We start from the raw sequence: 14,562 nt of genomic DNA, 5'->3' as shown, positions 1-14,562 counted from the left end.
TAAAGGGGCCATATAATAGAAAATCTACTTCTTGGAGCATGTCACATTGTTGTTTCAGCATGAAAAATACCCTCAGACCCGTGTTTGGCTGTATCCATGCATTTTCCTGCTTCAGCTGCAAGTTTTGACTTTTATTTTGAAATTATCGATGAGCCCGAATGGAAAAGTTGTAGGTAATATCATCTTTCTTCTTCTGACACCAGGCCCACTTCATCCCCTGAATCTGGTCTGGGTTCTGAAACTTGTCTACCCTGGCCAGCACAGGGTATGCAGCGTAGGTGACTAACGTAAAGGAACCGACCTGGAAGTCTAGAGATTAGAGTCTGAATTGGCGTGTTGTCTTGTGCAGGTTCACACCCCGGTAGCAGCAGTAACTTTTTATTTTTTTTTCTTTAGCTGCACTTGCCAGTAAGTTTTCAACCCTTTATTGGTAAACTGTTTAAAAAGCACTAATCTTTTTATTTATTTATTTATTTATTTTTATTACTTTTTTTTGTTTATTTAGCCAGTGTGAGTCCATGTGAGGTGAGCTGAGTAAACAGCTAAAACGCTGCTTGGAAATAACCAAATTCAAAGATCTTTGCAGAAAATAATCCACTAAACTAAAATAAAACAACAAACATGACATTTGCTTCAACTGGCTAAATAAATGACTGTTGACACCATCGGGATTCAAATCCACATGAGCACATGGCAAACCTGAGTCATCAGGCAGATGTCTTAACCTCTGGCCTCTGGACTGGCCCGTTTTGTCGAAGCGGACATGGGCAGAGTTTCACTGAAACGTAACGTTTTATTTCCGGGTATAAATTAGGCTGACAAAAATAAAATTGTATTTAAGCTATCTCAATAGTGCCAATGGTAATGTTTTATTTGATCACAGTAGCTGGCTTCTGAATTCTCCTTCTTCAACGTAATCGGAAACACGAAAGAGAGCTTGAGAGTGACTACAGGTTATGTAATTCTACTGTTGGGATTAACTTCTTTAATAACTTTTAAAACTATCGAGCAGAAAACATGCGAGTATGTCATGTTTCTCAATGATTTCCTTTTAGAAACAACAATAAAATCAGATTTCATCATTCGGATTGTCACACGTCCTCGTTCTAGCCCAGAGGGATGGCCGTTGAGTCCTCGTCATTGTTGGGTAAAATCAAACCGCAGCAACTAAATGTCAGCAGGTAAAATGACTAAAGAGACTGAATATCCAGTGACTCAACATGGACCCCCACCCAAAACGGCAGCTGGAAAACAAACCCAAGTTTTCTTTTTCTGATTTAACAAAGCTTGCTCACTTCTCACACCTGCTGCGGATTCAGCTGAGCCTGATACTGTAAGGTAACTTAAGACGAGAGCGGCAGTGTGGCAAGATGGGAGCAGTGGCAGTAGTATTAGGATCATTTCAAAGGGATCTGATGAACTTTAAGAAAAAAACGTGTTTGCCTTCACTCAATAGCTTTTGATTTTAAAGGGGCCATATCATGGAAATCTACTGTTTGGAGGTTTTTACCATGTGATATTCCTCATAAAAAAAGTTTTAGGCTGCATTCATGTATTTTCCTGTTTCAGCTGCAAATTTAGAGTTTAAAATCTTGTAAAGTGTCAATGGAAACTAGTCTCGTCATCAGGCCCTGCTCCTCTCCTGCAAGCTGGTCTGATCTGAAACCTGCCTCCTCTGGCCAGCACAGGATATGTGGTTTAGTCGACTGGTGTCATGTACAATACTTCTGCAGAGGTTAGGGTGTCAAACTGGCATGTTGTTTGGCGTAGGCTCGCATCCTGGTTGCAGAAATAACTAATTTTTTCTTCTTTTTTTAGCTGCTCTTGCCAGTACTATGTTTTCAATCCTTTATTGGTAAACTGTTTAAAAAGTAAGAACTAATCTTTTTTTTCTTTCTTTGTTTACTGAGCCCGTGTGAGTCCTTGTGAGGGGAGATGAGTAAATCAACTAAAATGCTACTTGGAAATGGCCAAGTTCAAAGTTCTTTAGAGACAAAATATTAAGCAAAAAATAATCACTAAAACTAAAATATAAAAAAGATGAAATCTGCTTCAGCTGGTTAAATAAACGACTGCCGACACCACCGGGAGTCAAAGCCACATCAGCTCATGACAAAACAGAACATCAGACAGCAAAATTACCCACTACACTACCAAGAACAATGCAATTAATGGTTAGCCTAAATGCTAAATGTTATAGGTGTGTTTTATCAGAGCAGGTGTGGGCGGAGCTTCACTAGCCTGGTCTGCCAGACTCACCCTGTCTATCCCACACAGAGGACGAGTCTGGATACTCAGGCAGCGAGCACCATGAGGGGTGGGGCTAGCCAGCTCAAAAATAACCAATCAGAAAAAAAACAGCTGTATCGTGCACTGCTGTAGTTTTTTGTAGCTGTAGTCAAAGATGGCGACTGGCGATGTCACAAACATCTTTCTTTAGAAGAAAGGCTTTCAGCGCTTCTTCTTGTTGTGGTTTGAAGGACATGTCCAAGAAAAGAGGCAAGGGCCGCAGCCAACTCCACTTCAGACGCCATCTTCATCGTTTATGAGAAACTGAGAGTCGCGGTGTGTGACTTAAGCCGGGCGTACAATGAGCGACTTTTTCACTTTTTTGTGCAAATTTTCCACTCGTGCGAGAATCCACGAGATTGGGGCGAGTTTTGCGCCGAGCGTCGTGTAGTCTACAAGGGGTTACGAGAGGCGATTAACACCACGTGACCAGCTACTGACCAGCAATCGTGAGCTCGCACGGTTCTTCTGGCGTGTTTAATATTTTGCTCGTCCCTCGTGAGGGTATCACACTGTTGAAGCGGCGCTGCGAGCAGCTGCGACCCAAAAAGTATCAGAACCGCTCACGGCGCATGCGCAATCCTTCATCAACACCGCGCCCGCTATTTCCCTAATAACACACACGTTGTTCGTTTTTATTTCTACACGTTTTTTTTACTCACAAAGATTGTCAAGAAAGCGTGTTTGTCGTGTTCATGTCAAATTAAACTGATCATAAAACACAGATTTACTTTCTTTATTTCGTTTTCCTCATCCAAGCCCCATAAATCCCTGTGTGTCCTCCTGCAGCACTCCCGAAGGACAACAGGCAAAACAAGACAAAACAGTCTGACGTGTTGTGTAAAAACTGCTATTTTTAGCATATTTTTAGGGCCGACGTGTTGCTACCAGACGTACAGTGTGAGCAGTCGGGTCGCATCCGAGAACTGGGTCGTGCAGTGTGAGCGCATGACTCGTGAGATCTGCTCTGCGAGGAAGTCGTACAGTTTGAGCTGAAGCTGAACGCTGCGAGTGAAAAAGTCGCACAGTGTCCGCCCAGCTTAACTCTGCTCAGCGCTGATTGGCTCGGTTAGAATTCTTAAGGGGTGGGGTTATTTGAATGGGAGTGTTACCAGGCATGGCTGGCCAGGCTAGAGCTTCACTGAACAAAAAAAAAAAAAAACATTTCATTTCCTGTTATGAACTAAGGCTGATGAAAATAACTTTTATTTAAGATTCATTATATTTCAATAGTGCCACTGGTAATATTTTATCATACTGTGTCTACTTTTGCTCCTAAATGTGTAGAATAACATGGTATGGAACCTGTAAACGTCTAATAAAATCAGGAGGAAGTTTAAATGTAAAATGCTGAGTGGCCTTTTAGGCTCATCTAGTCTTTGAGGTTTGATTTTACTAATGTACTCAAAGTTAAACAGTAAAAAGTCTGGTCTGTGTTTTGATCCTTTTAATGGTGCAAGGATAAGTAATATCTAACCGATTTCTGACCATTAGATGGGGTAAAGCAGCTACAGTGGAGCAAGTTCAGATCCTTAAACAACGTTCTTTTTCAAAAACATTAAAGCATTTCATTTGAACACCTATTGTCATTTTCACATTAAAGTTGCTTATATCCAATTTTTGTGATTACTTGCAGAAGAAATTTGCAGCTAACTGTTTCACTTTTGGTTGCTGCTTAGGGCAAAAACAAACAAACAAACAATAAATAAATAAATAAATAATGTGCAACAGCTGAATGAAACAGAAACAGATTTAAACATAATAAGGCTGCTGCTTGTTAGTTTAGTTAATTTGGAACAAAAATAAAACATTTAAAACTTTTCAACCCCGCTAAACTAATGTGTGATGGCTATTAGTCTAAAAGAAAATGCCAATTTTGAAATGCTCCTTACTAGAACAGGAAGCAGCAGAGCCATGTAGCCGCCACAGAAGATGGCAAAGAAAACAGCGTACACCATCAGCAGTATGTAGGAGGTTGCTAGAGGGGATAGGAGGTTGACCAAACCACAGAGGATCAGGTAGGCTTTGTGGTAATGATATTTATGGAACAGGTTCCTGTCTGTCACCCAGCCTGAGGCCAACTGGGCGACAGTCTCTGTGATACCTGCAACACAGGCAAAGGTGGAGAGGAGAACATGAGAAACGGAAATCAATTAAAGCTAAATTTGACACTAAATATTTAAAAATTCATATATATATGAGGAAATAGTTATGTCTTAAACCTTCCATTGATAGCAGCAGTGGTGATGCAGTTAACAGAGCCTTTTAATATGAAATAAAGGTCAAATAAATAAAAACATTTGACCAAATGTTATTGTGAATCTGTGGATATTTGAGAGTCGCTGGTGAATATGAGGGTTAAGAATGACTCCTCTGAATTACCCAGACTTAGACCTGATCTGGTAGTTATGCACGCTACATCCTCTGTCTGATTGCTGCTGCTGCTTGGGAGTGATGACTGAGTAGAAATGAACTTTCCTCTGCTGAGGTCACCTTTAATATGATAGCCAATGCAGAAACTGCAGTGGTGTATTGACTGTTGCTATAAGCAGGTAGCACTGAGCTATTGATCAATGAAGCAAGCTGGTTTTAGGCGTATCAGAGTAACCCATCCTTTCTACAGCCTCTGCAGCACAACTCCAGCCGAGTCTGTGTCTTTGGCGTGTTTAAAGCCTTTGACGAAGCCTGGAGGACCACACGTCAACCAACACCTCAGCACCTCTTACCTAACAGGACCTAAGTAAGGTTAAAGGGATGACATGAGGCAGCTGTGTAATGTTTATGTGCCCTCCTTTTGTGATCCAAGAAATGTCCCGGAGAGTCCCCTGCTTGAATACTGACAAGATGTGAGTTTGTTTGTGTGTTTTAGCCTCAGCAGGTTGGTTTAGCCCTGCAGCTGTTCCTGTTCAAACTCAGCACAATGCTGTTTAGATTTGGCCTCTCCAAGTAGCAGCACCTCCAGCCAAGTGCATCAGGGACATCGGTCCTGTTCATTACCTTTCCACAGTGTCATCAAGTAAAGAAGTTGTTAAGGCTGGTGCTAGACTGCTAACCCTAACAAGCCAGCCTTCTGGGCATTGATGAGCCCTGGAGGGCTGCAGGGAGAGGGCCCATGCCACTCAAGTTGCTTTAAACTGGGACATTAAAACAGAGAGTTATAAAAAAATTTGGTTTTCCCAGCTTCTCTGAAACCACTGCTGGCTTTATGTGCCTCCTTTTTGTAAGCATTGGCGCTCCTCCGCAAAGGATCATCCACTTCAGAACTGCTCTCAAACAACACTGGGACCCCAGACTTGTCCCCGCGCCAACGACTTCTCTCAGCTTGTTGTTGCTTAGCGACTCCGGTTAGCTCCAGTGTCGGTGACTGAGAGTTGATGAACACTCTGACCCAGATGACAGTGGTTTCCCTTTCTCTCAGCCAAGCCAATGACAACGTTGGATCTCAAAGGGGAGGACAGCGGGACATCGGGATGGTGGTGCTTTGTGGTGTGGGTGGCACCCCGTGTCTCAGGCTCGGTCCCTTTTGCGTCTCTACAACAGCGCACATGACCAAAGGACGAGAAAGAATATCTAATTGAAAAGAATCTGTGGGTCTTGCTGCGTTCTGGCTCAAAACCCATCAGAGTAAACCTACAAAGCATTGGGCAAAATAACAAACATCTACATTCTCTGGTTTCTATTACAATATGCAGAAAGTCTACTTTACCGGATGATTTTAGTCGTGCTTGTGTAATTCTATACAACGGAATTGTCTTTGGTTCAATCAATAAGTTTTGAGTTTCTTGTGCAAACCGCCAAACTGTCAGTGTCCTTGTGGAGGAAAGATTTGTCACGATTTCTGAAAAGATTAACAATAATCACCTAAAAAAGTCTCAATATTTAACGTGTTTTTAATAGTGATCATTAATATTTGAACGCTAATGGACACAGCTGCATCTCAATAATTCACAAAGCCTGACACAGCACTTACAGAACCACATGTCTGTGTGGTCGGTGGTCAAAATGTTAATGCTGTTTTCTGGTCAAATGGAGGGGCCTCATCGATGGCACACAGCTAAACCCGGCCGTCCAGGCCAGTGGGCCAAAGTTCAGCTTTTATGTAAGAACGTTCATTACATAAGACTGCAGAGTCTGAGCCGCTCACAAATAATTAATGCCCAAAAGTTGTTGGAGCACTTCTTTGCATCATGTAGGAGATCCTGTCTGTAAAAAACAAAAATGAAAATACTGGCCCTGCCTCTTCACAGACACTGTAAAAACCGTACGGTTACCCAAGACTGTCCACTAAACCAGGACCCATCTGGAAAGAGGCAGACTGTGAGAAGGCTTTTGAAAACTATGAAAGATAAAATGTGTTAAACTGAATTAACACAACTACAAAACAAATTTCTATTTATTTTTCTAAAACCAATGCATGTTTTACTAATTTTACTTAATTTTAAGCAGATTCTAACCATAAATTATCTCTGAACCATTTAAAAAGGAAACAAATACATAGGTTTCAACAAAGCTGTTGATCAAAATGACAGTATTCCTTTGTAAAATAACAACTTCACCCAGATATTACCAGTATGGATGAAAAATAAGATAATATATGCGAAGGATTAGACTGTTGGTGCTAAAATATTAAGATTGTAGAATTCTGACTGAAAAACTGGGACCAGCATATTTAAGAACCGTTTCTGTCTGGACCCTTTTAGATGTGGCACATTCTAAGCCTGATCACTTCCTGCCTTTTACTGGTGTGGTCATGAAACAAAGTATAATAAAACGATGTGTTTACATGATTAACTGTAGCTTTGTTCTGCTCACATGACTTTGCTGGGAGTTGGTGATTTAAATCAGATTTATGTTTTAGCTGTGATGATATTTTAGCATTGCTAGCACCTGTTAGCACTTTGCTGCTGCTACGAATGAAGACTGCTTTGTTTAAAAATATTTTTAATTAATTTTTTCTTTTGGGTGCTTTTCACAGAAGAAAATTGTTTGGTAAAAATTTCATAAATCTTATGTAATCTGTGATCTTGATATTACAGTAAAATAATTGCGAAATATGGCTCATCCTTTACCAATAGCTGTGAGTCAGTCCTGCACATTAGCTTTCTCTCTTTACTAAACATCCCTGACTTAGTGGGTTTTTCTCTCATGGCTGCCTGATGCAGCTCCTTTAAGGTCAGGACTCTGCTACAACCTTCCTCTATTTGCACTGACTTCTCTGCCCGATCTTGAGCAATCAATGGCTTTGAATTGATTTAATTTTGAAGGTTTGCGAAGTTTTATAATCAAATTCTCAGATATGATTGATGCCTTATGTGCATTTCTAACTCTATTTGTAATGGTACCATCCACCCATCCATCCCCTCCACCCAGTCGATCCTGCTTTTTAATAAGTGGTGTTCTCTAGCAGTCATTTGGCTAGAAGCTGGAGACAGCTTGGACAGGTTACCAGTCCATCACAGGACCACATGGAGCTAACTAATGATTACCACTCACTTCTGGGGTACATTTTGAGACATTAAATTACGTAACATATGTGTTTGTGGGAGGAAACTGGAATGCCAATAGAATATCCATGCGTGCACATCATTTGACGGTCAGGTTAAGCACGTCTGTAATAAGGTTAATACAAATTTACACTGCTTCTGTTTTATCAGAAGGAACCTGTTGCACCAAACTGCTAAACTGTACATGCATGCACTGATCTTTCCCCACTTATCATATTGCATTAATCATGGTCACAGGCTTCATCCACGACTCTAAAACCTATAGTCTTACTATACAAGTAAGCAATAAAAATGATGGACCAGAAACCATTGAAATGGCATCACTGTCGCATTTTAAGGAAACATAATCTCACTTTCAAAAATTTTATTAATTTTAGCACTCTAAGATTCTGTTTCAATTGTCTAAATGATAACTTGTCTAAACTGTTCTCTACTGTGGCCATCAGACGTCAGAGCTCTCATAGAACGATCACTCGAGCCTCCACCTGTGGTGATTGTCTCGTCCCGCGGTGCAAGACTTCTTTTGGTCAGTCTGCCCTTTCTGTAAAGGGGACCAAACTTTGGAACTCTCTACCTACTGACCTAAAACTGGAAACGGACAGTAAAGTTTTTAACAAAGAACTCAAAAAATGGTTAAAGTCTAAACAACAATGTCTACATGAATAGTTTTAAACTCTTACATTGCTGCTCAAATTGCCTTGTTTTATTCTTTTAATTCTTTTTTATTGAAAATTGTTTGCGATTTTAATCTGTTTTCTGTTTGATTTATTGTTGATCTCTTTGTATTTTATTTTAAAGTATTCTTCTTTTTAGAAAGGTTCTATGGACAAGTGTTGCAAATTAGCATGTGTGCTAACACACTAAACAATGCATCTGGTTCGTCCAATGTAATTGCTGTGTCCATGTCAAATAAACATCACATATATACATGCAAACTCCCAATGGAACTGAACCCAGGACCTTTATATTGCAACAATACCAACTAATGGCATCACTGTGCAATGTTGATTCATTTATGCAACGGTAAATTACCACAAATTACACAAACAGAGCACCCGATCCCACCTAATAGTTACCCCACTGACTGAAAACTCCTGATTCTAAATTAAAAATCCAGACGTAGAGTGTTTCCTCCTCACATATGTGTAGCACTGGAAAATGCTCTCAATAAAAAACGTTTTAAAGTTTTCTGCTAAAATATCACAAGACTTACCTGCCACAGAGATTATAAAAGAAGCATCCATTGCATCAATGCCCAGATTTCTGGCCCTTGCAGACAGGTGGAAATATGGGATGAAGTAAGCAAGCTGACTGAAGACCAGGGACCAAGTGTAGATGCAAAAGAACGGGTTCTTTAACAAGGAAAAATCCAGCACTTTGGTTTTTCTGGTAGTCTCCTCACTGGGCAGGCTGGCATGTGAAGAAAATCCAACATTGGTCGACCCATTCATGCTCCCATTGACCTCAGCTGGGCTGTCTGGAGCCATGGGCTTACACTGACTTGAGTCATGGTGAGGCTCGTGGCCATTAACACCATTGAACACCAGTCTGGCCAGTTCGGGGTTCAATGACTGGCCCTGAATGCATCGTCCTCTCAAGTTCTCAGTGTCCCTGTGAGGCAGAGGGGAGGATGGAATGGAGTCTGATTTGGAGATGCCATTAGATAAAAGAGAGGAACCATTCAAGCAACTCTTGGGGTATTCCTTCTCTGCAGAACTCTTCAGGGAAACAGCAGGACTCTTTTGGATGGGTGAAGAGGTGGTGTTCGAAACAGCTGGCTTCACGTTGATGGGCCGCAGAAGCATTCCAGAAGCCACTAGATTCAACATGAGACCTCCGAGAATCAGCATTGCCCCTATAGATGACAACAAATACCCAGAACATAGAACCCTACCATCACACATCAGCTCATTTGAATGTGTGTCTTTCTTACCTTGCCAAGCATATTGGTCTAGAAGTAGCTGAGTAAATGGAGCTAGGGCAAAGGTCAAACCCATACCAGAACGCCCTATTGCATAGGCTGTCGCCAATCTTTTTCTGAAGTAAAGTGCTGTTATCACTGAGAATGATTGGTATAGTAGTGCAAATCCCATTCCTGAGAGGAGAAAAAAACCCCAAAGATTAACAGGATTTAGACTTTTTTTTACTCACAAAGAGTCTGGTAATAAAAATCATTGGGAACCAGTTAGTTCTACAGCATTATGAATACAAATAACACATTTTAACTCACCAACTATTACACCCATGCTTATGTAGAGGAAAACCACACTGTTGGCAAAAATACTGATGATAAAGCCCCCGCTGACCAGCACTGCCCCACTGATGGAGGCAACCCTTGCTCCCAGTTTGGCACACACCACAGAGGCGATGGGAGCTACAGAGGAAACAAGAGCAGAAGTAAGATCCGTGTTTGGTCACGTATCATTCTTCACACTCCTGAAACTTGTTGAATATTAAACGTTATGTGATCGGATGATCAGAAATCAGTTTTGAAGTATTTTTACAGAAGCTTGCTAAGACAAAAAAAAGTAAAAAAAAAAAAAAAAGTCTTTTTTTAAATTCAAACCTCCAGACAGACGTAGACTAGACATGATGGAGCCTATCCAGCTGATGCTCTCCGCTGAGCCTCCAAACTCGTCTTGGAATGCCACAAAGAAGATTCCGAAGCTTTTCAGTGTGCCCATCACAAGGACGTTCACCTGCATAAACACAAAATAATAGTTAATGCCATTTGTTCAAATGTAAAACTCAACAAAAAAGGGATTTCTGCATTCAATTTCTTTAATTTAGCAGAACTGACTATTATGTCATTGGAATTTTAACAATCGAGGGAGAATTTTTTCTCAAAATAGAGACAAAGTCATTACCGGCATCTAGAACGCAGCAGGGACCCTTTGATTTCGGTCATTCAGAAAGTGAGAAAAATGTTGAAAACTTCTGCCTTAGCTCAGTTAGATACAGGCTGAAAATGAACCACAGCAGAGGTACTTACCAAGAAACAGTGCAACACCACCATCCAGCCCCAACCTCCGTCTGGAGGATCCTCATACTCAATGTCTTTTTCTTTCTCCTTCCGTGTAGTCATGGGATCTTTCCTGAACAGATTCATGATGTCCTCTGTTTCACTGGAATCAAAAAAGTAAACACATTCATGCAAAACTGGGATTATTTTAGGGAATGCACAAGATTCATCACAAGATTTACAGTGCATGTGTACTCAGTGTAAATGTCAAACGTACAGCTTTAATTACACACTTTATTTTTCACATTTTCTAAACAGGAATGAAAAAATAGCAAACGCAACCCAGTTAAACTATGAAACAGGTCAGTCACAGAGCAACCAAACCTGGATCTGCCCTGGAGTACAGCATGAAGAGCAAATATTTAATTATGTACATTATAGCTGTAAGTCTGCCGTAAGCACCAGCAGCATGCTATCTGCACGCTGGGCTGATAATAGTTTCTTTGTTCAATTTAACTGAGAACAAGTATAGAGGGGAAAAAAACTCTTCAACCAGATCTGGATCAAAGAAACTATTCCCTAGAAAAAATCAGTCTGAAAAACACCATTTATGCAGTAAAGTTGCTGCTGCTGCTGTTAAATGTTGGTAAAATCAAGTAAGGTTTAAATAAATGCTGTTTTCAGCTGAACTCATTTTTGTTGAATACAACTCTGATTATCTTAAATCACAGATGTAAATGTTTAAAGCTGCTGAGCTGAGGATTCTGATAATCTTTGGTATACAGTGATCAAAGCGGCCCAGTGGAGATCACTGTTCATGGGTCGTTCTATCTCATGCACTAGTACAAAGCTTCATGCTAATGTGAAGTTTTGTATTGGTTTGTCATTTTAACAGGTTTGTTTGGTTCCCTTCATGTTGGTGACATAACCCAACAGCTTGTGGGTGTAATGAAGCCGGAAATGCAGGAGACTATTTTATGACTATTTCGGTTTAGAGAAATATCAGTGGTTGGTTTATAGTTGTTCCCAATATTCTCACTGGTGTGTGACTGGGAAGGAACAACATTGCATATGTCAAGTAAGAGGACAAAAACAAATCAAAGTGCTTCAGACTTTACTTAGCTTCCAGACTTGAAACTGGGCCTTCTTAGGGTTTTACAACCCCCCAAAGGCCCTTCACAACACCATCAGTAATCTACTCATTCACACTCTGGTGATGATGAGCTACAATGTAGCCACAGCTGCCCTGGGGCATACAGATGGAAGCAAGGCTGTCGAACACAGTCCCTCCGACCATCACCAGCAGGACTAGGGATTAGGGCAGCACTAAGCAACTCAAAAATAACCAATCAGAAAAAAGGCGGAAATGACAACCGTATTGTGCAACGCTGTAGTTATTTTTAGCTGTAGTCAAAGATGGCGTCTGGTGACGGCGCAAACATCTTACTTTAGAAGAAAGGCTTTTGATGCTTCTGCTTGTTGAGGTTTTAAAGACATGTCCAAGTCACTTAGAACAGAGGAAAGGGCTGCAGCAAACTGCTTTAGATGCCATCTTCATTGTTTATGAGAAACTGAGCATCGCGGTGTGTGACGTACGCTGCTCAGCACTGATTGGTTAGAAATCTCAGGGGGTGGGGCTATTTGAATGGGAGCAATGTCAGGCCCTTTGCTTCCCATAAGGAAGCATTGGCACGGCTGGCCAGGATGGTGTGTCACCCTTCCTGGTAGACTTTACTGGATAAAGATTCATTTCAAAGAGCTTTTCTCCACTGCTTAATCCCTGCTGGTGTATCTCACCGTATCTCAACAAACACCAGATTATTGTGCAGGTCAAAATAACCTTGTCTCATAACTGCACTGATGAAGTGTGTGTTATTGACACAAAACAAAAACAACACAGATTATAATAGAGATTAAGATCATTGTTTTGGTTTTAGACAGAGATTTAGATTTAAACTCTTCCTTTCTGGCCCTCATCATCATAATCCTTATCTATGTTCAGATGAACATGGATTTTTGTAGATTTAAAACTCAAACTGAGACTTAAAGGAACAGCTCAAAATGTATAAAGTGGTTTAGTGGAAATTTTTTATAAATTATTAATATGTTGCTTGTTGTAAGAAAGCTCTTTGAACAACAGTCTCACCTGGATCAGTTCCAAAGTGGATTGCTGCCATTTTAACACATTCCTGCTTGCCGATTCGCAGGCTAAACTCTTAGCACGGCAGCTAGCTCTCACCACAAGGGTTTGTAAATACGCATAGAAAGTGGATAACTGTATTAAGCTAAGCTGGCAGCACCCTAAATAATCATAAAACTCACAAACAAACTGAAACGTAAGATGATAGCAGTCCACTTTGGAATGGTTATGACTAGCTGTTAGCTTGTCAGTCTGGTCAGGCTTTTTGTTTTTTCCAAACTGAGAATGTTCAAAGAGCTACCTATAGCAGGTGTTAAGTCAAGCTTGGACTTTTTTCAGACTAGGAACCATGTTCAGCAGAAGGGGTTCCATGGGGACAATAAAGGTGGTACACCTCTGAGCTGTAATTTCACCAGAGAGCATGGTGTTCTGAGTCAGCCGTTCAGTGACTTCAGAACTAAATACATCCACCAAAATCAGAGAGGCAGCCGGTAAGATAAATATATAATATATTGCTGGTTGTGTACGGACTTTGCTGCTGGTTAGGCGGTTGGGCGGGAAACCTGACCTGATTGTTTGTTTGTTTGCTTACCTAGGCGTGGCCCAAACAATTGAGTCTCTGTTGATTTGGCTGGTATAATCTTTATTTGTTGTTATTTGCCAGTTAGTAAAAGAATTACTTATCTGAAAATGTTTCAGCAAGTTGTTTGTTGCAGTTGTTTGTTCATTTTTGGGTTCTGTGATTAGTTTCAATGGAAGATGAATTATAAAAGATAATGATAAGTAGCTTATATTTTTCTAAGGGAACTATTTGATGTTTAAAACTACTGTTTAAAAAGTAATGCTAAAGGTAATTATGTAAACCCTGTAAATCTAATTTAAGGTTATATGTCTGCTTGATTGAAGGTTTTTCACCTGAGCTGACCTGAGCTGACATGCTGACATGCTGAAATAAACATAAAAGCAAAAAGTGAAGCATTGTTTCGGTCTCTGAGTGAAATCCAGTTTCTAAACTCTGTGGTGGATGTTTATCCCTCTCAAGTGGGGAAGCACAAAACAGTGCAGGACTTGACAGTGAAAAACCGTCTGGGAGTGAAAGGAAAGAACCTGACTGTGCAGAATGTCTGACTTAGAGAAGTCACTTGAGCAACTGAAGGCAGATAGAACAACAGCCAAAAGATCTTTCACTCGCCGGGTCAACAGCGTATTGAGGTCATACAAAGATATGACTGAGGAGATGCTTAAAGATACTTTTGACAAACTCACATCAGAGGCTGAGAATGTCATGGCAGCTAATGAGGATCTAGAAGCTGCTCTCCTTCTAGAGCTGGAGTTGGCCACAGTTAAGGAGGAGTCATTAACTCAACAGCAGCAAGATGATTTGGAAAAGACTGCGAATGAATGTCAGAAGAAGCTGAATGAAGTTAAAAGTCTGATCCAGAGCACTCTTTGGGAAAACTTTGGAATCATTGAAGTATCCACAGCTGTAAAAGCAGCAGAGGCAGAGTGTGAGTTCGCAGCTGACGTACAACCCGATACAAAGCAGGAGGCATATGAGTTCATCCTCAGTCACCTGAAAGATTTGATGATGACAGCAATGGAGGTTTATAGAAGGTGGAAAAGATGGATTCCTCCTGAAGAGCAGAGGGACCTGCAGAGTCACCTTC

General features: G+C 40.8%; 1 protein-coding gene across 3 annotated transcripts in view; it reads right to left on the bottom strand.

The window, feature by feature from the left end:
* slc16a4 (solute carrier family 16 member 4) overlaps window positions 1-14,562 on the bottom strand; it is a 31,796-nt gene that overhangs the window by 2,631 nt on the left and 14,603 nt on the right. For all 3 annotated transcript variants that reach the window (XM_015967742.3, XM_015967744.3, XM_070544640.1), the window contains 6 exons: window positions 10,786-10,918; window positions 10,360-10,492; window positions 10,024-10,167; window positions 9,727-9,888; window positions 9,007-9,648; window positions 4,182-4,393 (listed from right to left, as the gene is read on the bottom strand). In XM_015967742.3, coding sequence (XP_015823228.3) covers window positions 4,182-4,393; window positions 9,007-9,648; window positions 9,727-9,888; window positions 10,024-10,167; window positions 10,360-10,492; window positions 10,786-10,918 — 1,426 coding nt within the window. The remainder of the gene's footprint in view (window positions 1-4,181; window positions 4,394-9,006; window positions 9,649-9,726; window positions 9,889-10,023; window positions 10,168-10,359; window positions 10,493-10,785; window positions 10,919-14,562) is intronic.

Source organism: Nothobranchius furzeri, chromosome 15 (assembly GCF_043380555.1).
Source record: "Nothobranchius furzeri strain GRZ-AD chromosome 15, NfurGRZ-RIMD1, whole genome shotgun sequence".
Lineage (NCBI taxonomy): Eukaryota > Metazoa > Chordata > Actinopteri > Cyprinodontiformes > Nothobranchiidae > Nothobranchius > Nothobranchius furzeri.
The sequence above is the reverse complement of the archived record's forward strand: the minus strand, read 5'-3'. Positions and strand labels throughout refer to the sequence as shown.